This window comes from Xyrauchen texanus, chromosome 1 (genome assembly GCF_025860055.1).
Source record: "Xyrauchen texanus isolate HMW12.3.18 chromosome 1, RBS_HiC_50CHRs, whole genome shotgun sequence".
In the NCBI taxonomy this organism is placed as follows: domain Eukaryota; kingdom Metazoa; phylum Chordata; class Actinopteri; order Cypriniformes; family Catostomidae; genus Xyrauchen; species Xyrauchen texanus.
In genome coordinates, this window is record NC_068276.1 from 16,043,692 (window position 1) to 16,061,928 (window position 18,237).

The following is an 18,237-nucleotide window of genomic DNA, read 5'->3' on the forward strand; positions in this document are numbered from 1 at the left end:
GCTATGGATCAGTCACAGACACTCAAGATACTCTCAACAGCCTTTCATCCTCTGTGAATCTTGAGGACAGCAGCAGTCGCATGGCCAGGATATGTGATCATTCATTCATCTGAACCCTACATCTGGCGTTTGGTTAGCGGTCGTTCGGAATTATCATTGTAGTCAAAAGAGTCTGAAAGCTGGTTTGTTCTAGATGAAGAATTTTACCTAATGAGAAAATGGCCACCCTTGACAGAGGCTGACCTGCATGAGATAACAAAAGAGGAGGAGGACAACATACATTTTGACACTTTGATTCAAGTTGAAACAACTCTTCTTGAAGAGCAGGACTATGAACAAGATGTTGCTAATGATAAGAATGTGACAGAGGAGGTTAAAACGATAGAGACGTTAAAGGATGAGGTGGGAACAGAACTGTCAGTGACATTATTCCCAGAGAAGGGGTGAGTTCATCCATCCATCAGGAATGTTGCATTTAAACCCAGCTCAGAGTCTCGCAAATGGCAGCATGACTTCTTAATATTCAATGTTTCTTTTTTCATGTTGCATGAAATGGCTGTTATTTTGTGGGTTTACTAAATATTTACATCCCTGTGTCTAATTCAAATTTTTGCCCTGAAAGGTGAAGTGTGTAATTTCTGCACCACTACTGGCACCATATGGAATGACATAAATAATAATTGTTGCCAGACAGGTTTCCCAACAACAATTTTGTTTACACCCTAAGGGGCTGTACACACTGAATGTGTCCTTGTGCTAAAAAAAAGGCTAGATGCAGGGCAAAGAATAGAACAGAATGCAAGTCTTGTTAAAAGTTAAAAGTCTTTTTAACTTAACACAGCATCTAAAAAAGCAATCCATTGCAATTCATTGAAAAAAAAACTAGCAAGATGCGACCCAACTAAGATGTCCACCTAGCATGTTTAAATAGATAAACAATTAAAAACAGCACAGATGGATGGATTTGGTGGGTAAGGCCCCATAGATAAGTCAACCTCTGCATATTAAACTGTATAGGAGGAAGTATTTTAAACTAGAAAAAATTGCACACTTCTCCTTCAAAGATGTTAATTTGTTCATCCAAGATTGTGAGCTGAGGACTTCTGTACTGTTATTCACATATATAATCTGCAACTGAGTGTTTTCATGTTGCAAAAATATGAAATATCTGGAGGCTGTACTTGAAGAGTTTATGCAGTGGTATGGTTGCTTGTTGGTAAGGGAAATCATGTACTGTGTTTGGTTAATATGAAATGTTCATGATGAGTGTGCTCTGTAAGATATGTTCTGTGTGCCAAGGGGCAGCCCTTGTATTCATTAAAGTTTGTAAGACTAAAATAAAGGTAGTAATACTGTATTCTTGTCCTTAATGCCACAACATCATATTGTGCTAGAGGTCTTTCTTTTCATCCAACCAACAAAGGACAAAGAGACACTGCCTATGTCTTCACCATCCCCCAAAACACTGAATAACCCAAAGCCTGTCCCAGAAAAGAATGCTGTTCCAGCTTCAAAAGAACCAGTGCCGCCAAGAAGGACCAATAGGCAAGATATACTTAAAGAGACTTCCATATTATTGCCACCAGGTTCCAATCCAGCTGGGAAATCGTCTGAGCCAAATGCTCAGAGCGACAATACTTGTGTTATAAAACAAAATGATTATTAGTCTCAGATTATGTCACACAATGAACAGCATAATGGAAAATACGTTAATGAGCCAGAAAGAATGTCAGACACAGAAAAAACACTCACCATTCAAAGTTTTGTAGCTACAGCAGATGAGGGTCCATCTCTAGATAAAACTATTGAAAAAGATCACCTGGAAGATGTACCCATCCCAATGGCTCGAACCAAGAAATGGCAAATTGCTTTTCCTGATGGTACCTCAGTGGCAGAGACTATCAAAAATGAGATGGAATCATCCAAAAATGGGATTTGCCCATCAGCATCAAAAGAAGAGAAGCTGACTCCCCAAGGAATTGTATCATCATGTGATAGCAAAAGTGGAGAAAATGTTCCACTTTTGCCACCAAAGGATTACACATCACAATCAAATAGTGGGCAACCTCTGGCAGTCGCTCAGTTATGTGCTCCTCAGAGGCGAAAGTGTAAAGTTCGACCCAACGATGTTGCTGAAGCCAGCTGCAAAGTGAGTGAAGAAGAATTTGAAGTAAAAACCCCTCTGTGTTCTATCATCACAAATGTCTCTCAGTCTGGCACAACAAGAAGCACCCAAGCTGGGGATAAGCTGAATGAGAAAGAGCAGGAACAGCTTGAATCTGATGTGAAAATGAAAATCAAATGATCTTCCAGTCCCTATGCCCCATGTAAAAAAGTGTCTAAGCGGTTCTTTTCCAAATGATCCTCCAACCCCTTCATCCACCCCTCTTCCTCAGGAGATTCAGCACTCTAAATTAAAAAATCAACTAACTGAAAAAGATCAAAATGCTCAGGGAGAAAATGAAGCTGTTCTTTCTGGAGACAATGAGGTTGAATTGGGTACAGAGACTGTAGATGTAACAGTTGTTGTCTTAGATGTGTCTAGGTAAGTTTTATAGAGTAGACTCTTGAAACCTTTGTTGTTGTAAAACATGAGTTTATCATTTCATTTAGCTTGTTTTGAATTTAATTGAATTAGATTTGTAAAGGCCCGGGAATACTTAATTGTCCACGCTCTGGATCGGTTTGCATTTCCTTTCAAAGTATACTTTTCTGACTGTGAGCGAATAGGAACGCGTTTGACGTATGCACGCTAAAACTGCTTTGTGATACTCTTTTATTGCAGCCAGTGGTCGGCGCATGAGCACAGATGAGGACCGCGTCCACGGGTCGAGAAAATCTGGGCTTCGCATGGTCAGGCTGCTTGAATTGTGCTGATGACGAAATTTTCATCATGCATACCGTACGCGTAGCGATCAGCATTGTGGACAACCAAACTGTACTCATGTCTTAAGTGCTGCTGTTGGCCTTTCAAACAATAATGACACTTTCATGACTTTTCAAACACAATTCAAATTTCTGGGGTGTTTTTAGTTATGTAAGGTTTCAACTTTAATTTAAATTGAACTTTCTGTTAATCTATGGTCTTTATAAAATGTTCACATATTTAAGTAAGGGATCATTTACAGTCTGCTGGTCATAATCACAAAATAAACCCGCGCAGGGTGGTTTGCGTTGGGGTCCTGTATCATTTTATTTTGTGATAATGAGAGGCTGAGTGTATACTATGCCACTTACTACACTGCTACTTACCTAATGAAAAAATGGACATGAAATTTTATGAATTTGTGTTTAAATTATATTATGTGAGAAGTAAGAATCTCTAGAAACTGCTGAATTCAATGTCCGGTTTGCGATAGAGTTCTGTTGGTGTTTATATTGCAAAAATGACTGACTGACTGCTCATTATCCCTCTTACTACACGACGTCTTGCCAAGCGTAGAAATAAATGGACATTAAATATTGATTTGAAATTATTTGTTTACTTTTAGTGATCGCAGATACGATACATAGTAAAGATGACTCACAATACCCAGGTGATGCGTCTTTAATGACTTGGATGTGTGGTCATTATTCATAAATATCAGACCGCTGGATGATGTGATAGGCCAGTCAGAATCAAGTGTTTCAGAGAGCTGTGTAATAAATTAAAATAAATGACGGTATGAAAAATGTGCAATCAAAAAATGAAATAAACATTGTACTTGTTTAGTTTTGTTGTGCTTAATGCAACTAAATCTATACATCTCGTCAAGTTTGATTTAGACAGCTATATCCACGTCAGTTGAATAACTATTGCAATACTGGTGCTCGCCTCTTTTACTAGAGCACTCAAGTGTATTTAGCATTTTCTATTGTTTAATTGTTCTAGTCAAGAAGCAGCTGAAGATTCCTCCAACCTATCAGTTCCGATGCCTCGTGTGAAGAAACATTTAAGTGCCTCTTTCCCTGAAGACAATTCCAGTCCCAATGCCTCATCAGCCAGTCAGAATGAAGTTTCTGTAAAGGTCCGCGTTGAGACTGCTGTGCCTGTTCATAATAATAGGAGGGTAGCAGCAGAGGCCATGGACTTTCAAGGACGTTTTCCAGATAAGACATCTTCAGCTAGCGGAATAGAGGTTGGATCTGCTACTGACACTTCTTGATTATGTGCTGCAGTGATGTTAATGACTAGGTGATGTTTAAATTTGTTTTTTATTCCAGATGACGAGCTTGGTGACCTCAAGTCAGTCTCTGTTGGAATGGTGCCAAAAGGTCACAGAAGGTTACAAGGGCGTTAAGATCACAAACTTCAGTACCTCGTGGCGAAATGGTCTTGCCTTCTGTGCCATCCTTCATCACTTCTACCCAGATAAAGTGTGGGTGATTTCTATATGGAAGAAAGACAGATTTTACATGGGCTACACACATTTGGTCAATTTATAATGTCTTAATATTTTGTTTAATTGTTGTTATTTGTTATTCTGTCTTCAGGAATTATGAAATGCTGGATCCGTATGATATTAAACGCAATAACAAGAAGGTGATCCTCCCCTTTTCAATTTAAATACTGACCTTTTCATTTTTGTGTTGTTTCATAATTTAGAAGGGACTCTGCTTTTAGCCATTTTCTATGTGTAGGCCTAAATTTTAGCTTGCAGCTGTTATCATAGTAGTCCCTTATAAAAAGGAATGTGTATCTACCCCCAAAATCGCCTCTTTATGTTCTTAGTTTTATGAATTACTTGCCAATATGAAGTGATTTAATGTACTCATTTGACCCACATTAATCAATGTTAACCTGGTCATTGAATGCTAACTGAATCAGTTTTTCTCATTGAGCTGTTTATTCACTTGTTTTCTATTCACGACTGCTGCAACAATTTTAGCTTAACTTTACTGCTCATTATATGGTGTACTCCACTCAGCAGTGAAAGTGTCTGTGTCGGGATCTATTTGCTATTTGAGATGGGTAAATCCAATGAGGCAAGGAAGGACTCACTCTAAAAGCCATTATTATTCATCACATGAGAATATCTCACAAATAGAATCAAGAGGATATACAATATTGCAGATATTTGTTTTATATTTTAATAGTGTATAGTTTGTATATTTTAAATGTGGGTTCTCCTGTTTCAGTTCCCTACTCTATACATGGTACTTTCTGCTTTTTGTTTTGTTTTTATCCTGAAAGAAAGGATTTCACACCTGCGTCACTGCATTTGCAGTCTTTTTTCCATATTTTTGTGTCTTAGTATCTCATTCCTTATTTTTGTCATTTGCTGTCTCACTCCACTGTCCAATGATACTGATGTCAATGTGATCACTTTGTATCTGCTTCAGTTTAGTGTCCAGCAGTATTGGGAGTAACCAAATAACAGGAGCTACATTGCTAACTTTACATTTTCAGTAGTGTGATATTATCTCAGCTATTTTCACAATTTTGTAGCTTTTCCAGTAATGAGCTACTTTTTCCAATGCATATTGGTGTGGCGTCACAAAACTCTATATTTGTTACATTATATTGCGAAAGATGCAATGGAGCTGAGGGAGTAATCAAACATGCTCAGTGAATTGGTTCACATAAATGTTTCACTTCACTTTTTTTAGGTAAAATATTTACATAGTTAATTGCTGCTGTTTAGCACTATATTTCAACTCAGTTATATAAAATAGGGTGTTTTCTTGTTTTATTAGTTTATATTTAGGATAAGTTTATATGTTCAATTTAATGTTGTCACACTAATTGTTTAATGTCATTCTAATATCATAAAATAACCAAATTTTTATACATTTAAAAATGTTTTCGTCTTTACATAGCTTCAATATAGTTAGCTACTTTTTGTTAGTAACATTTAGTGTAGCTACAACTACTTTTTTGAGTAGCTTGACTGTTGTTTAACTACTTTAAGTCATGAATAGCTTGTATCATAGGAAGCTACAATTTCAAAGTAGTTTCTCCAACACTGGCAACCAGGTCATGTAAACTAAATATTAACTGCTCCTTAAGATTTAGGTTATTCCGAAAATTTTAGCTATATGAACTCAAAGTCTCTAACGTGTACAAAATGCTTTTTATTAAGGCATGTGTATATACAGTAGGAATATGGTGTGAAATATTTTTTGTCCGTGTTATGCTGTTCTGCCAGTCCCTGATGTAGGTTGGTAGACCTTTAGGGTTTGGCTGTAAATTCAAATTACATGGTTATTTGTTACAAGGTCTTATTGTGCTAATGAATATAAAGGCTTGTTTTGTTTAATGGGAATGTTCATTTCAAGGTAAATGTTGCAATCATTCTAACAATTTATTATTCATTGTTTACTTTTAGGCATTTGATTGCTTTGCTGAACTGGGCATCTCCAGGCTAATCGAGCCCTCAGACATGGTGCTGCTGGCAGTGCCCGACCGGCTCATTGTGATGACCTATCTCAATCAGATCCGCACCAACTTCATGGGCCAGGAGCTCAGTGTAATACAGATAGAAAAGAACAGCAGTGAATCCAGTTACGCTATTGGTGAGAAGAGGGAGGAAGCCGACCCCGAAGCAGCTGTTCGCTACTGTGCTGAAAGACTCCAGGGCAGCGGGATCACTCTAGGGACCAATGGAAACTTAGTTGAAAGGGACGTTAAGGGAGGTGCTGGGGTTTTAGTGCCACATCCAAGAACCAAGCGAACACAAGCTGGAGGCCCAGGGGGCGCTCAGCCTCCGGTGGCGCAACCCAGAACTCATGCCTGTAAGGCTTTTTCTCACGTGAAGGATGCAGATCTTATGAAAAAGCGGAGATCGCAGATGCGGGGAGAGTCACTGTATGAAACAGAACTATCAGAGCAGCCGAGTGCATCAGAGGTAAAACATTTAAGGCAGAGGCTATTTGCACAAAGTTTTAATAGCATCCAAAAGCATTTTCTTTGCACTAAGTGCAAATAATGTTGGAAGCTATTTGCACCCTGGTGCAGATAGTTGCAGATACTGTTTTCACCTCTAATTAATTACTAACATACAGTATAGGGGTGTTACACGGTTCAAATGGGCAAGAAGGAGGCGGGAGCGGCTCCACTGCTCCAGGTGGCCAGCAGCAACTCCTCCGTCCCCCAGTGGACTGCCGCAGCTGCTCATTTGGGAGGACAGCAGTGCCAAGGACTCCATGACAGCACATCCCTCCTCCTTCCTGGGTTTTCTGGACCAATGTAACAGGGTTAAAATGGGCAAGGAGGAGGTGGGAAGCAGATGAACAGCCAAAATAATGTTTAATTTAAACTAAAAAAGACACAAACACAAATGCACACACGGCAGCTGCGTGTGGCTCTCTCTCTCCCATACTGCCACATCAGGCTGCATTTATCCCTCTCCTCAACTGATTAGCCCAATTGGGGGCCGGGCGTGCATTGTCCCGGCCCTGCCTTGCCCTCCTCCTCTTCACAAGGGGCATCAGTGCAGCAAGTTTATTTAAAGTCCCACAGGCACCCTACACTATCCCCTAAACCTAACCTTCCTTTACAAAAATGAACCATGATTTTACTACAGTAACCATAGTATCGCTGTTGTATTTTGTTGTAAAATCATAGTAACCACAAAATTAAACATAGTTACTATAGCAACACTTTATTACTGCAGTATCACCATGTTTAATTGCATTAAACTAATGCTTCCGCCAAAAAAACATGGCTACTACAATATTACTAAAGTAAAACCATGGTTCATTTTACTGCGATCAAATCACTGTGAGGAAATCAACCTTTATATTAATATTTATTTATTATTAAAAGTAGTATTAAAGGAAATGTTAACAGGGGAGACAGGAAACAGGATGGGGAAAAGAGTGGGACAAAGGGTGTAAACGAATTCGGGTCATCAACATGAAAAAACACATCCACAGCATCTTTACACCCTACGCCACTGCAGTGACACTTGCGGGTGCAGTTTGTCTTTAATTTCTGTATTTCCACCATATTATTTGTGTAAAAATAACCATGCTATTATTGGGTAGAGAATCCAAGATTTTTACTTAAATAAAAGTACAATTATTTAAAAAAGAAAATTACTCAAATAGAAGTAAAAGTATTAATGCTAAAAACGACTCAAGTAAGAGTGAGAAAGTAATAATTTTTCTTATTCTTATTTTCATTATTATTATAATTATTATTAATGGAAAATGTCATCATACACCCTCGTTTTGTTTCAAACCATATGACTTTCTTCCATGGAACACAATTAAGGAGATGTTTGACAGAATGTTATCCTACAGGCAGTCACACATTGGATGAGAAGTGCAGAGTTGCGTCACGGCAGACAGTGCATACAAAAGTTGCAAGGTTTTTCCCTTCTTAAAGAATGAACAAGGCTAGAGTAAATAATATATGTCCATTGATAATGATTTGTGTCGGATTTAATGGAAAATATTCAAGTTGCGCTCCGTGGCACAGCAGAAATTTGAGGAGCCTCCAGAGTTGTAGGTGGGCACCGCCGACAGACAGTGAGTGGTGGCATTGTGCGTACATTCATAGAAAACAATTGTTTCGAATTTTAGAACGTGCCATGTCATCCACCAGACACATCTGGTGAGCGACCTCCTTAAGTCACCATTTACTTTCACTTCATGTTTTTCTTTCCCTCTCCATATTTTAAAAGGGAATGGTGACTGAGACTGTCAGTCCCTAACATTCTATCTAACATCTTTTGGGTTCCACAACATACAGAAAGTCACATGGGATTTAAACAACATAAGGGCGGGGAAATTATGACAGAACATTCATTTACGCTGAACTATTACTTTAAGGACACTTGTCAGATTTGGACGTCAGTTAGAAGATACGTTTGGAAACCAGTTTCTGGTAACTATTATGGTGAAAATGTGGACAATGTCCCACAGGCCCAATAATATATAAGGCTATATAAAACAAAGCAAAATCATTCTTTATTTTAATGCCTACTGTCACTATTTTAAAAGTCCTGTCAATTTTTTAAGTCCTAATTGGATCTTAGTTCAGTGTATTTCCAGTATATTCAGTGAATTTAGATCATTCGTTCTGTACACTAAGGATAAACCTTATCTCTGTGTTTGAAAGCATATTAGGCTTATTTAAGTTCTGAGCTTGTCTTCTGTTGTCCATAACAAAAATGCACCGCATCTGTCACAGGAATGCTGTGCATGCGCAGATATACTGTCAGCTCACTCTCCTGAAGTCAAACACGCGATCGGCAGAGCAAAAGACATTTACACAACGTGGATGTTCACATGGATTTATACAGAAGAACTGATATACTGCAGCACTGACATAAAAGTGTATACTTATAAACTGAGGTCATAAGAGTCCATAGTTACACAATCACCCCAAAAATTACCATGACACAGAAAAGCCCACGTTATCATTATTGTCAACACTTACCACGCTGCGATTTAAATCTTGAAATAGCTGCTTGTCTTGGTGTGAAATTAAGACATTGTGTGACTAAAGAGAGTGTTTGTTTTAAGCACTTACTGCAGCTGGAGTAATGTAAAGTTCTGCTGTCGTAAAAGTCCCATTCAAAAATCTCTCAGTAAATAATTTATTAGCACTTAAAGATAAATGAAAACCAGTAATGTAATGACAGGAATGTCGCCCATTGTAACAAAGTAAAAGTAAAACAAATGTCATTAGAAATTTACTTAAAAGTGAAAAGTATCTACCATAAAATATGCTCATAAAAGTAATTTTTTTTTTAAAAAGTAAATGTAACAAAGTAAATGTAGTGTGTTACCAGGGTTGAGGAGTAACGGAATACATGTAACAGGATTACGTATTTAAAATACAAAATATAAAAAACTCTATTCCACTACGGTTACAATTTAATTCACTGACCTTGAGTAATCTAATGAAATACGTTACAAATTACATTTTACAGCATGTATTCTGTAGGGGAATACATTTCCAAAGTAACCCTCCCAACCCTGTGTGTTACTACCCACCTCTGAATGTGACCAGAAAAAAGGAAAAAATTATAAGATAAACAGTGTGAGAATTTAAGGAGTATAACATATTTGTCCAACACTTATATGAATAATAGAGTGAAATGTTTCTTGTAAAAAAACGAGATTTTTTTCTTTTTTTTTCTAAATAACTTGAAAAATCTGGCATGTGTCACTGTTTTGACATATTGTATTGCTCCCTGTTTGCTGCTGTGTGACATGTTGCTTCATTGTACCAAATGCCGAAAAAGTAGGAACAGTATGAAAAATGCTAATAAAAACAAAAATGGAGTAATAAATTGACTATTATAGTAAATTATATTCAGCCTTTGCTACATTGAAAGCACTACAACTAAACATTATATGATGTTTTACATTGTGAATTTCATTAATGTACAGTCATTTCAAATCAGATTATTGAAACACACCCCAAAAAAGTTGGGACAGTCGAGTGTTTACCACTGTGAAACTAATAACACTTATTAAGCATTTGGGCACTGAAGACACAAGTTTGTTAAGTTTAGAAAGTGGATCCAATCCAGCCAATCCAGCACCGGCACTCTCTGCTTATTCGGCCAGTATGTGGTTTGAAGTTGTCTGGCTGAAAATTTTGGGATGTCCCTGGAAAAGACGGTGCTGGATGGCAATACATGCTGCTCCAAAATGTTTACATATCTGTCTGCATTAATTGTGCCCTCACAAATGTGCATGTTACCCATGCCATGGGCACTGATACACCCCTGGCCCATACAGACACTGGCTTTTGGACCTGATGCTGATAACAGCTTGGATGGTCCTTTTCCTCTTTGATCCAGAGAACACGACGGCTGTGTTTAAGTTAAGGCCCAGAGAAGTCGGCAGCACTTCTGGTCAGTGTTGATGTACGGCTTCTGCTTTGCATAGTAAAGTCTTAACTTGCATCTGTGGATGCAGCGGCGAGTGGTGTTGACTAACAAAAGGTTTACTAAAGTAATCCCAATCCCATGTTCATTATATCCATTACAGATGAATGACGTTTTTAAGACAGTGATGTCTGAGGTTTTTACTGTTGTGCACTATAGAGGGTGAAATGCCCCAAATCCTTCCAATTTGTCTTTGGGGAACATTGTTCTCAAAGTGCTGGATTATTTGCTGAAGTATCTGTTGCAAATTGACAAGTCTCGAATGATCCTTGATCTTGAAGGATTTTAGAGGCTCCTTATATACTATGACATGATTGCCTCACCTGTTTAACATCTCCTGTTTCACATCGCCTTGTTATTTTAACTTGTCAAATTGTTATTAGTTTTAAATTGCCCCCATCACAACTTTTTGGAGCGTGTCTCAATCATCTGATTTGAAATTACTGTACATAAAAAGAAAACAATAAAATGCACAAGGTGAAACATCATGTAATGTTTAGTTGTAGTGTTTTCAATGTAGCAAAGGGTGAATATAATTGAACTCGGAAAATTGGGGTTATACTCCTTGTCATAGTATTTGTGTTGTGTCATGTAAGGACATATCCTGAAACAATTTAGTTTGATTACTAATTTGGACTAATGCAGTTGAATAGTTTTAAATACAAAGTTAGAGTACTATAATACTGCTGTTCATGATGGTGTTTTTTGCACAGGCTGCATCAGGCCAAGCAGAAACTGAAGCAGCCAGCGGAATTTCAGAGTCACGTAAGTTCACGCTGCACTTCACCCTCATAACATTTAAAAAAAAAACATTTTAAAGACTTTCTGCATTGAAATATTAATGGATAATTTCACCCCAAAATTAAAATTCAGTCACCCTCAAAGCTTATTCACGAGTTTACTAGTTCATACAGTCCTGGAGCGCATTAAGGTGTCGGATTTGGCATGCTGTTTATAATGGAGGGGCTCGAGCACAGGACTGGGCTTACGTTTTTTTAATGTGTTTTTGGGTGTTTTTGTCTTTGTATAGAAAACACAGAATCCCAAGAAGAGGGCACAGCAGAAGAAAAAAAGGTAATTTATTTCTTGATTTTCTGTTTATGTTTAATGACAGATGTTTGATAGATCTAGATGTGTGAACGGACAGACAGAAAGACAGACAAAAAAGATAGATAGATTGATGATAGATAGATAGATCGATAGACAGACGGATGGACCGACGGACAAAAAAGACAGACAGGTTGGCAGGTAAATAGACAGACAGAAAAGATAGATAGACAGACAGACAGACAGACAGAAAGTTAGATAGTTATATAGACAGACATACTGACAAAAAAAGATAGACAGGCAGATTGGCAGGTGGACAGACAGACAGACAGACAGACAGACGGACAGACAGACGGACAAAAAAGACAGACAGGTTGGCAGGTAAATAGACAGACAGACAAAAAGATAGATAGATAGACAGACAGACAGAAAGTTAGATAGTTATATAGACAGACAGACTGAAAAAAAAAAGATAGACAGCCAGATTGGCAGGTGGATAGACAGACAGACAGACAGACGGACAGACGGATGGACAAAAAAGACAGACAGGTTGGCAGGTAAATAGACAGACAGAAAAGATAGACAGACAGACAAAAAAGATAGATAGACAGACAGACAGAAAATTAGATAGTTATATAGACAGACAGACTGAAAAAAAAAAGATAGACAGGCAGGTTGGCAGGTGGATAGATAGACAGACAGACAGACGGACAGATGGACAAAAAAGACAGACAGGTTGGCAGGTAAATAGACAGACAGAAAGACAGACAGAAAAGAAAGACTGACAGACCAAAAAGATAGATAGATAGTTAGATAGTTATATAGACAGACAGACTGACAAAAAATATAGACAGGCAGATTGGCAGGTGGATGGACAGACGGACAGACGGACAAAAAAGACAGACAGGTTTACCAGTTGACAGGTAAATAGACAGACAGAAAGAAAAGATAGATAGATAGATAGATAGATAGATAGACAGACAGACAGACAGACAGACAGACAGACAGAAAGTTAGATAGTCATATAAACACACAGACTGACAAAAAAAGATAGACAGGCAGATTGGCAGGTGGATAGATAGACAGACAGACAGATGGACGGACGGACGGACAAAAAATAGAGACAGGTTTAGCAGTTGACAGGTAAATAGACAGACAGAAAGAAAAGATAGATAGATAGACAGACAGACAGAAAGTTAGATAGTTATATAAACAGACAGACTGACAAAAAAAGATAGACAGGCAGATTGGCAGGTGGATAGACAGACAGACAGACAATGTGACTAATATTCATGTAATCTATAATCAAGTGTCATTGATTAGGTTTTTCATGTTTTTTCACTGATTGTAGGGGCACAAAATAAATGTGTATGTGTTTGCATGTGTGTTTCTGATTTTGTGTCTGTTTTGATTTCTATGTGCAGGATGTCAGTCAGTATGTTCTCAGTGAGATTCAGGCTCTGGAGGCTGAACAGAAGCAGATGGATCACAGGGCAGCCATTGTGGAGAGGAAACTGAGAAGACTGATGGAATCTGGTAAGTCTTTGGTGGAAATGAGAGGCCCAGGATGGGAAGTCAGGGGGGCTAGAAGAAAGAATGAAAATGACAGAAACATAGAAACGATATATAACAGGCTGCATTTTTTGAATATTACACAATTCCTCAAATAGAAAAGACCTCGTTTTACTCTAGAACATCATAAACTGAAATATCTGCTCAGCCTGTTCTGTAACACCCATATAGATTAATTAGGATTTTCTTCTACTGTGCCATAGTACATGATACAGTGTGATTGTATTCAATTAACAATGCAGTCGATTAATGAGATGTGATGAACTTGAGCTCTCATTATGCACTTACAGGTAGTGATCGTGTAGAAGAAGAGAAACTGATTCAGGAGTGGTTTACTCTGGTCAACAAGAAGAACGCTTTGATCAGGAGACAAGACCATTTACAGTTGTTGTACGTGATTCCACACTTATTCTTCCTTGCTATAGGCGTTCCTTTATACAGTAGTGATAAAATGAGTGTCAATCTTGACACCTCATTTGAAGAGCGGTTCATTCAAGATACATTGCTAATAACATTCCTGCTGTTTGACAGGCAAGAAGAGCAAGATTTGGAGAGGAGGTTTGAGTTGCTTAAGAAAGAGCTTCAAGATCTAATGGCTGTAGAAGGTATGGCAGAACACCTTTGTTCCCTCATACTGTAGTAATATGTTTCCGTTTCAGGTCAATTAAATGGGGGATGTACAGATATATTCAGGATCATCTGAATGCGTTTTTCATTTTCTTCAGAAGACGTCATTCCTTCTCATCTGGTGTCTGTTTGTCTTATTCTTGTTGTAAAACTGTAGAATGGAAGAAAACCCAGGCCCATAAAACCAGAGAGCAGTTGTTGCTGCAGGAGCTCTTGTCTTTAGTCAACAAGAGGGACGAGCTTGTGCAAGATATGGATGCCAAAGAGAGAGGGTGAGATTTATTCACATTGTAATGTATACATGAGCAATACTTCAACTCTATGAAACTCTTCCTTCCTCTATCCTATATACCTTAAAATATATATACTGTAACTGAGTCTGTACAGAAATCTTAGAAATGGGACATGTTCAGATATCGTCAGTTCCTCTACTGTATGATTTCATGCTAAAAAAGATTCCATAGACTTACATTGAATGATTCAAGGATTCAAGGAGTGACCTGAGCCATATCTAGGGACCGGAACATCATAGATACTTAGAAGTCTGCTTTTTTATATGGACCAAATAGCACCACTCAGTTTATCATAATCTTTTTTTAATCTCTTTTCCTGTTGTTTCATCCGCAAGGGCTCTCGAAGAGGACGAAAGGTTGGAGAGAGGTCTGGAAATGAGGCGCAGGAAGTATGGAAGTCGGAAAGAGAAGTGTGTGTTACAGTGAGGAAGGCTGTGCACCTGTGATTTTGCAGGACCGTCTGTTTTGAACACTGTGCCGATGGACTAATGTGATGTGTGTGGACCATATCACAGTAAATGCCAATGGAGGACACGTCTACATAGATTAATCCTCATGTTGGAAAGAAGAAGTTTGATGATGAGCAGCAGAGATTGTTTATTTTGGGTAATTTAAGAGTTGTTCCTTTTTTGAGACATTTTTAGCATCAGAATGTTTTGTGTGAAAAAAAATGAAATGGACATTTGAATGGTCCATGCTATTCTGAAAGCACTTCTTGTTTCAAAATATATCAGCAAATATACAAACTGGTGGCCTTTGCAGTGTTATTTACTTGATTATTTAACTTGTTTGTCACATGCACTGATTATAAGAATATTTCAGAAAGCTTTGTAACATTTTATAAAATTGCAGACTTTGAAAGAAGTATAGCCTATTAGTGTTAAGTAGTCCATTTTTTAAAGAATATAAACATTTTATTAGGTGTTCTGTTAGGAAGGTTATGTGTCTAACCAACTTGTAAATGCAGACACGGTGTGAATGTTTAGCCAAATATAAAGCAAAGTTGTGATGTTGGTATAATACAAGTTTACACAGATTGATATGCATAGGTTTAGGAGAAAAGGGTAGCATTTTAACTATTGCACAAGGCTAAGATGTCTACATATCTATTTCATTCAAAATAAAACTTTGCCATATGAAAAACAAGATTATTTTAAATTGTATCTTTATGTATCTTATTAGATATGCATACATTTGCATATTATATTAATAGCGAAAAAGACCCACAGAAAATGCCACAACTATTATTTTGGATGTTAAGTTTTGGAAATTACTAAATATTTTAAGATTATTCTTAATATTAATATTTTTAAAATCTTCCAAAATCCTCATTTAATGCTCGTAGTACCTACACTATTCTGGATCCAATACAAGTTAAGCTCAATCGACAGCATTTTTGGCATAAAATTGATCACACAATCCACGTAAACTAATTTTAACTTGTTCCTTGACTTTAAAAAAAGCAAAATTTTAGGTTATAGTGAGGCACTTACATTGAAAGTGAATGGGGGCACTTACATTGAAAGTGAAAAAGTACTTACATACATTTTTCTGTTAAAACTCATGTATTATTTGAGCTGTTAAGTTGTTTAAATCGTAATTTTTACAGTCATTTTAGAGTTTTAAGGTTTGTTGACAATACCTCGTCATGGTAACGAAGTGGTAAAACTGCCTATACTTTACACAGAAAAGGTATGTAACACTAAAATCATGTTTACACACATTATTGTTTGTCTTGTGGCTATACTTTTGAAACAGTGAGTTTTTAATGTTTACAGATTGGCCCCCATTCAATTCCATTGTAAGTGTAGTAAGAAAAGAAGAGACAGATCAAAGTACATTTTTGTGGTAATCAACATTATGCCACAAATGCTGTCGATTGAGCTTAACTTGTATTGAACTCAGAATATTCCTTTAAGGCACTCTCTTATTTAGTAATGTGTTTGACCTCCACAATATGTGACATCCAATGACTCCTACAAGTACTGTTACTAGAGTTGCCTATCCTTTAGAAATCAAATCATTATTTGTTTTTGGCTAGAGATCAGTAGTCCTAAATCTGCTCCTTCCTTCAATCATTAGAGGTTGAACAAAGTCAACTTCTGTTAGTAAGTGTTTTCTATTGAAGTTTTACAAATAAGATATTTTATTATGATTTAATATTATGAACAATATGGGATTAATACAAGAATAAAATTATCTTCAATCCATGATTGGTGCTGAATGTGAAACTCAAGTATTCAGTTGCTCTTTTTGAGGAATGATGTTATACTAATGGATGTATAGTGATGCTCTTTGAATCGTCATTATTCTTTGGCCATTGTTTACTTTTTGTTTCAAATGTCATTTTTGGTCATATGTATACATGTGGTTAAATAATAAATTGCTTTTGAACAGTCCTGATGTCAGCTAATACACTACTGTCGACATGTGCTGGAAAACAAATGATTCTGTATTGCATCTGAAGTTGTGTGTGTTAGAGGATCGGAGATAAGGCTTTAAAATGTCATTGTATATTTTTGTTTTAATAGCAAAGGTCGGAACAACAGCACACATCATTCATTTCAAGTTTAAGAATACATATATAATTTGTTCAACTGTACCTTTCATGTACTATATGGCATAAGTCATGTTTTGAAATCCTGGAAAGGACAAAAAAGGCAGTAAAACATGTCTAATTGAAATTATAGTCATTCTACAGGATGTGTTTACTAGTATTTTGCAGTTTGGTTTCAGAGGAAACATGCAGTCGTGAGTAAGTGCAGAGAGTCGTGACGTCTCTGTGCTCACTCTCCAGTTAGAAAATGCAGACTTAGCAGGGCTCAAAGCAGAATTTTTGCTTTGTAATCAAAGGCTAGCAACAACAAAACTACATCTCAAATACACACAGACATGCAGCCAAGTGTACACTGTACAACTAAACTGTCCAGTCAACTTATCATCCAACATTGTCCTATGTAGGGTCGCAGGTAGCGCTGGAGCTTAACCCAGCTGTCTCGGGCCAAAGGCAGGAAAACCCCCTGAACAGGTGACCAGTCCATCACAGGGCTAAAACACAGACTCACTCTCACCTACAGGCAATTTCAAGTTTCCAATTCACTTGACCCACTTGTTTTTGGACTGTGGAGGAAACCCACAGGAACACAGGGAGAATATGCAAACTCCACACAGTAAAGCCCAGGGTGAGATGAGACTCGAACCGGGGACATTCTTGCTGTAAGGTGACAGTGCTAACCACTGAGCCACCTCAACTTGTACTTAAGTTGATTCCAAAGGTGCAACCCTGATCTGAAACACAATTGAAATTGTGTTTCAATTGTTGACATGAATGTGCCTCCTAATTGAACTATCATGCATGTCGACTGCCTCTTAAAAGGCCGTCCTGCCATATAAAACTTGCAGGGTTTACTTGGACAGTTAAGCCTGACAGTTCTATAAGATAAAGTGAAGTTGTTATAACTAAGATCAGATTATTTTTTTTATTTGTGAGATAAACTGATTTTATTAAGACTAAAGAACTAAAGAAAGCCCATGCAAAAAGACACAGCAAATAATGAGTTAAATCTAAAAAATGTTTACAGTGTAATAATCTCTCTGTAGTCTACTAAAGGAGTTGTGTAATATAAGGTGCAAGCCTGACATGTTGCTTTAAAAAATAACATTTTCTTGTGTTGAAATTGAAACTTTTCGCATGTTGTAAAAACATTTCTTCTTTAACTCGACACACTTCCTCCTTTCTGGGAAGCAAGAACTGTTAAATCTAAATTCTATTTAAAAAAAAAAATGCATAGGCTTACAAAACCTCTCTTATGAAAAACTTAGCCAGCAATCTTGTGACAGTGGACAAACGGAAAGACATGAAAAAAAGA

General features: G+C 37.3%; 1 protein-coding gene across 3 annotated transcripts in view; it reads left to right on the forward strand.

The window, feature by feature from the left end:
• Nucleotides 1–16,715, forward strand: part of LOC127656748 (EH domain-binding protein 1-like protein 1) — a 55,594-nt gene extending 38,879 nt beyond the window's left edge. For all 3 annotated transcript variants that reach the window (XM_052145241.1, XM_052145316.1, XM_052145401.1), the window contains 11 exons: nt 3,872–4,118; nt 4,204–4,358; nt 4,474–4,522; nt 6,309–6,827; nt 11,543–11,594; nt 11,860–11,903; nt 13,301–13,412; nt 13,739–13,838; nt 13,980–14,053; nt 14,233–14,347; nt 14,704–16,715. In XM_052145241.1, the coding sequence (XP_052001201.1) occupies nt 3,872–4,118; nt 4,204–4,358; nt 4,474–4,522; nt 6,309–6,827; nt 11,543–11,594; nt 11,860–11,903; nt 13,301–13,412; nt 13,739–13,838; nt 13,980–14,053; nt 14,233–14,347; nt 14,704–14,794 (1,558 nt within the window). In that variant the 3' untranslated portion in view covers nt 14,795–16,715. The remainder of the gene's footprint in view (nt 1–3,871; nt 4,119–4,203; nt 4,359–4,473; nt 4,523–6,308; nt 6,828–11,542; nt 11,595–11,859; nt 11,904–13,300; nt 13,413–13,738; nt 13,839–13,979; nt 14,054–14,232; nt 14,348–14,703) is intronic.
• The last annotated feature ends 1,522 nt before the right edge of the window (nt 16,716–18,237 follow it).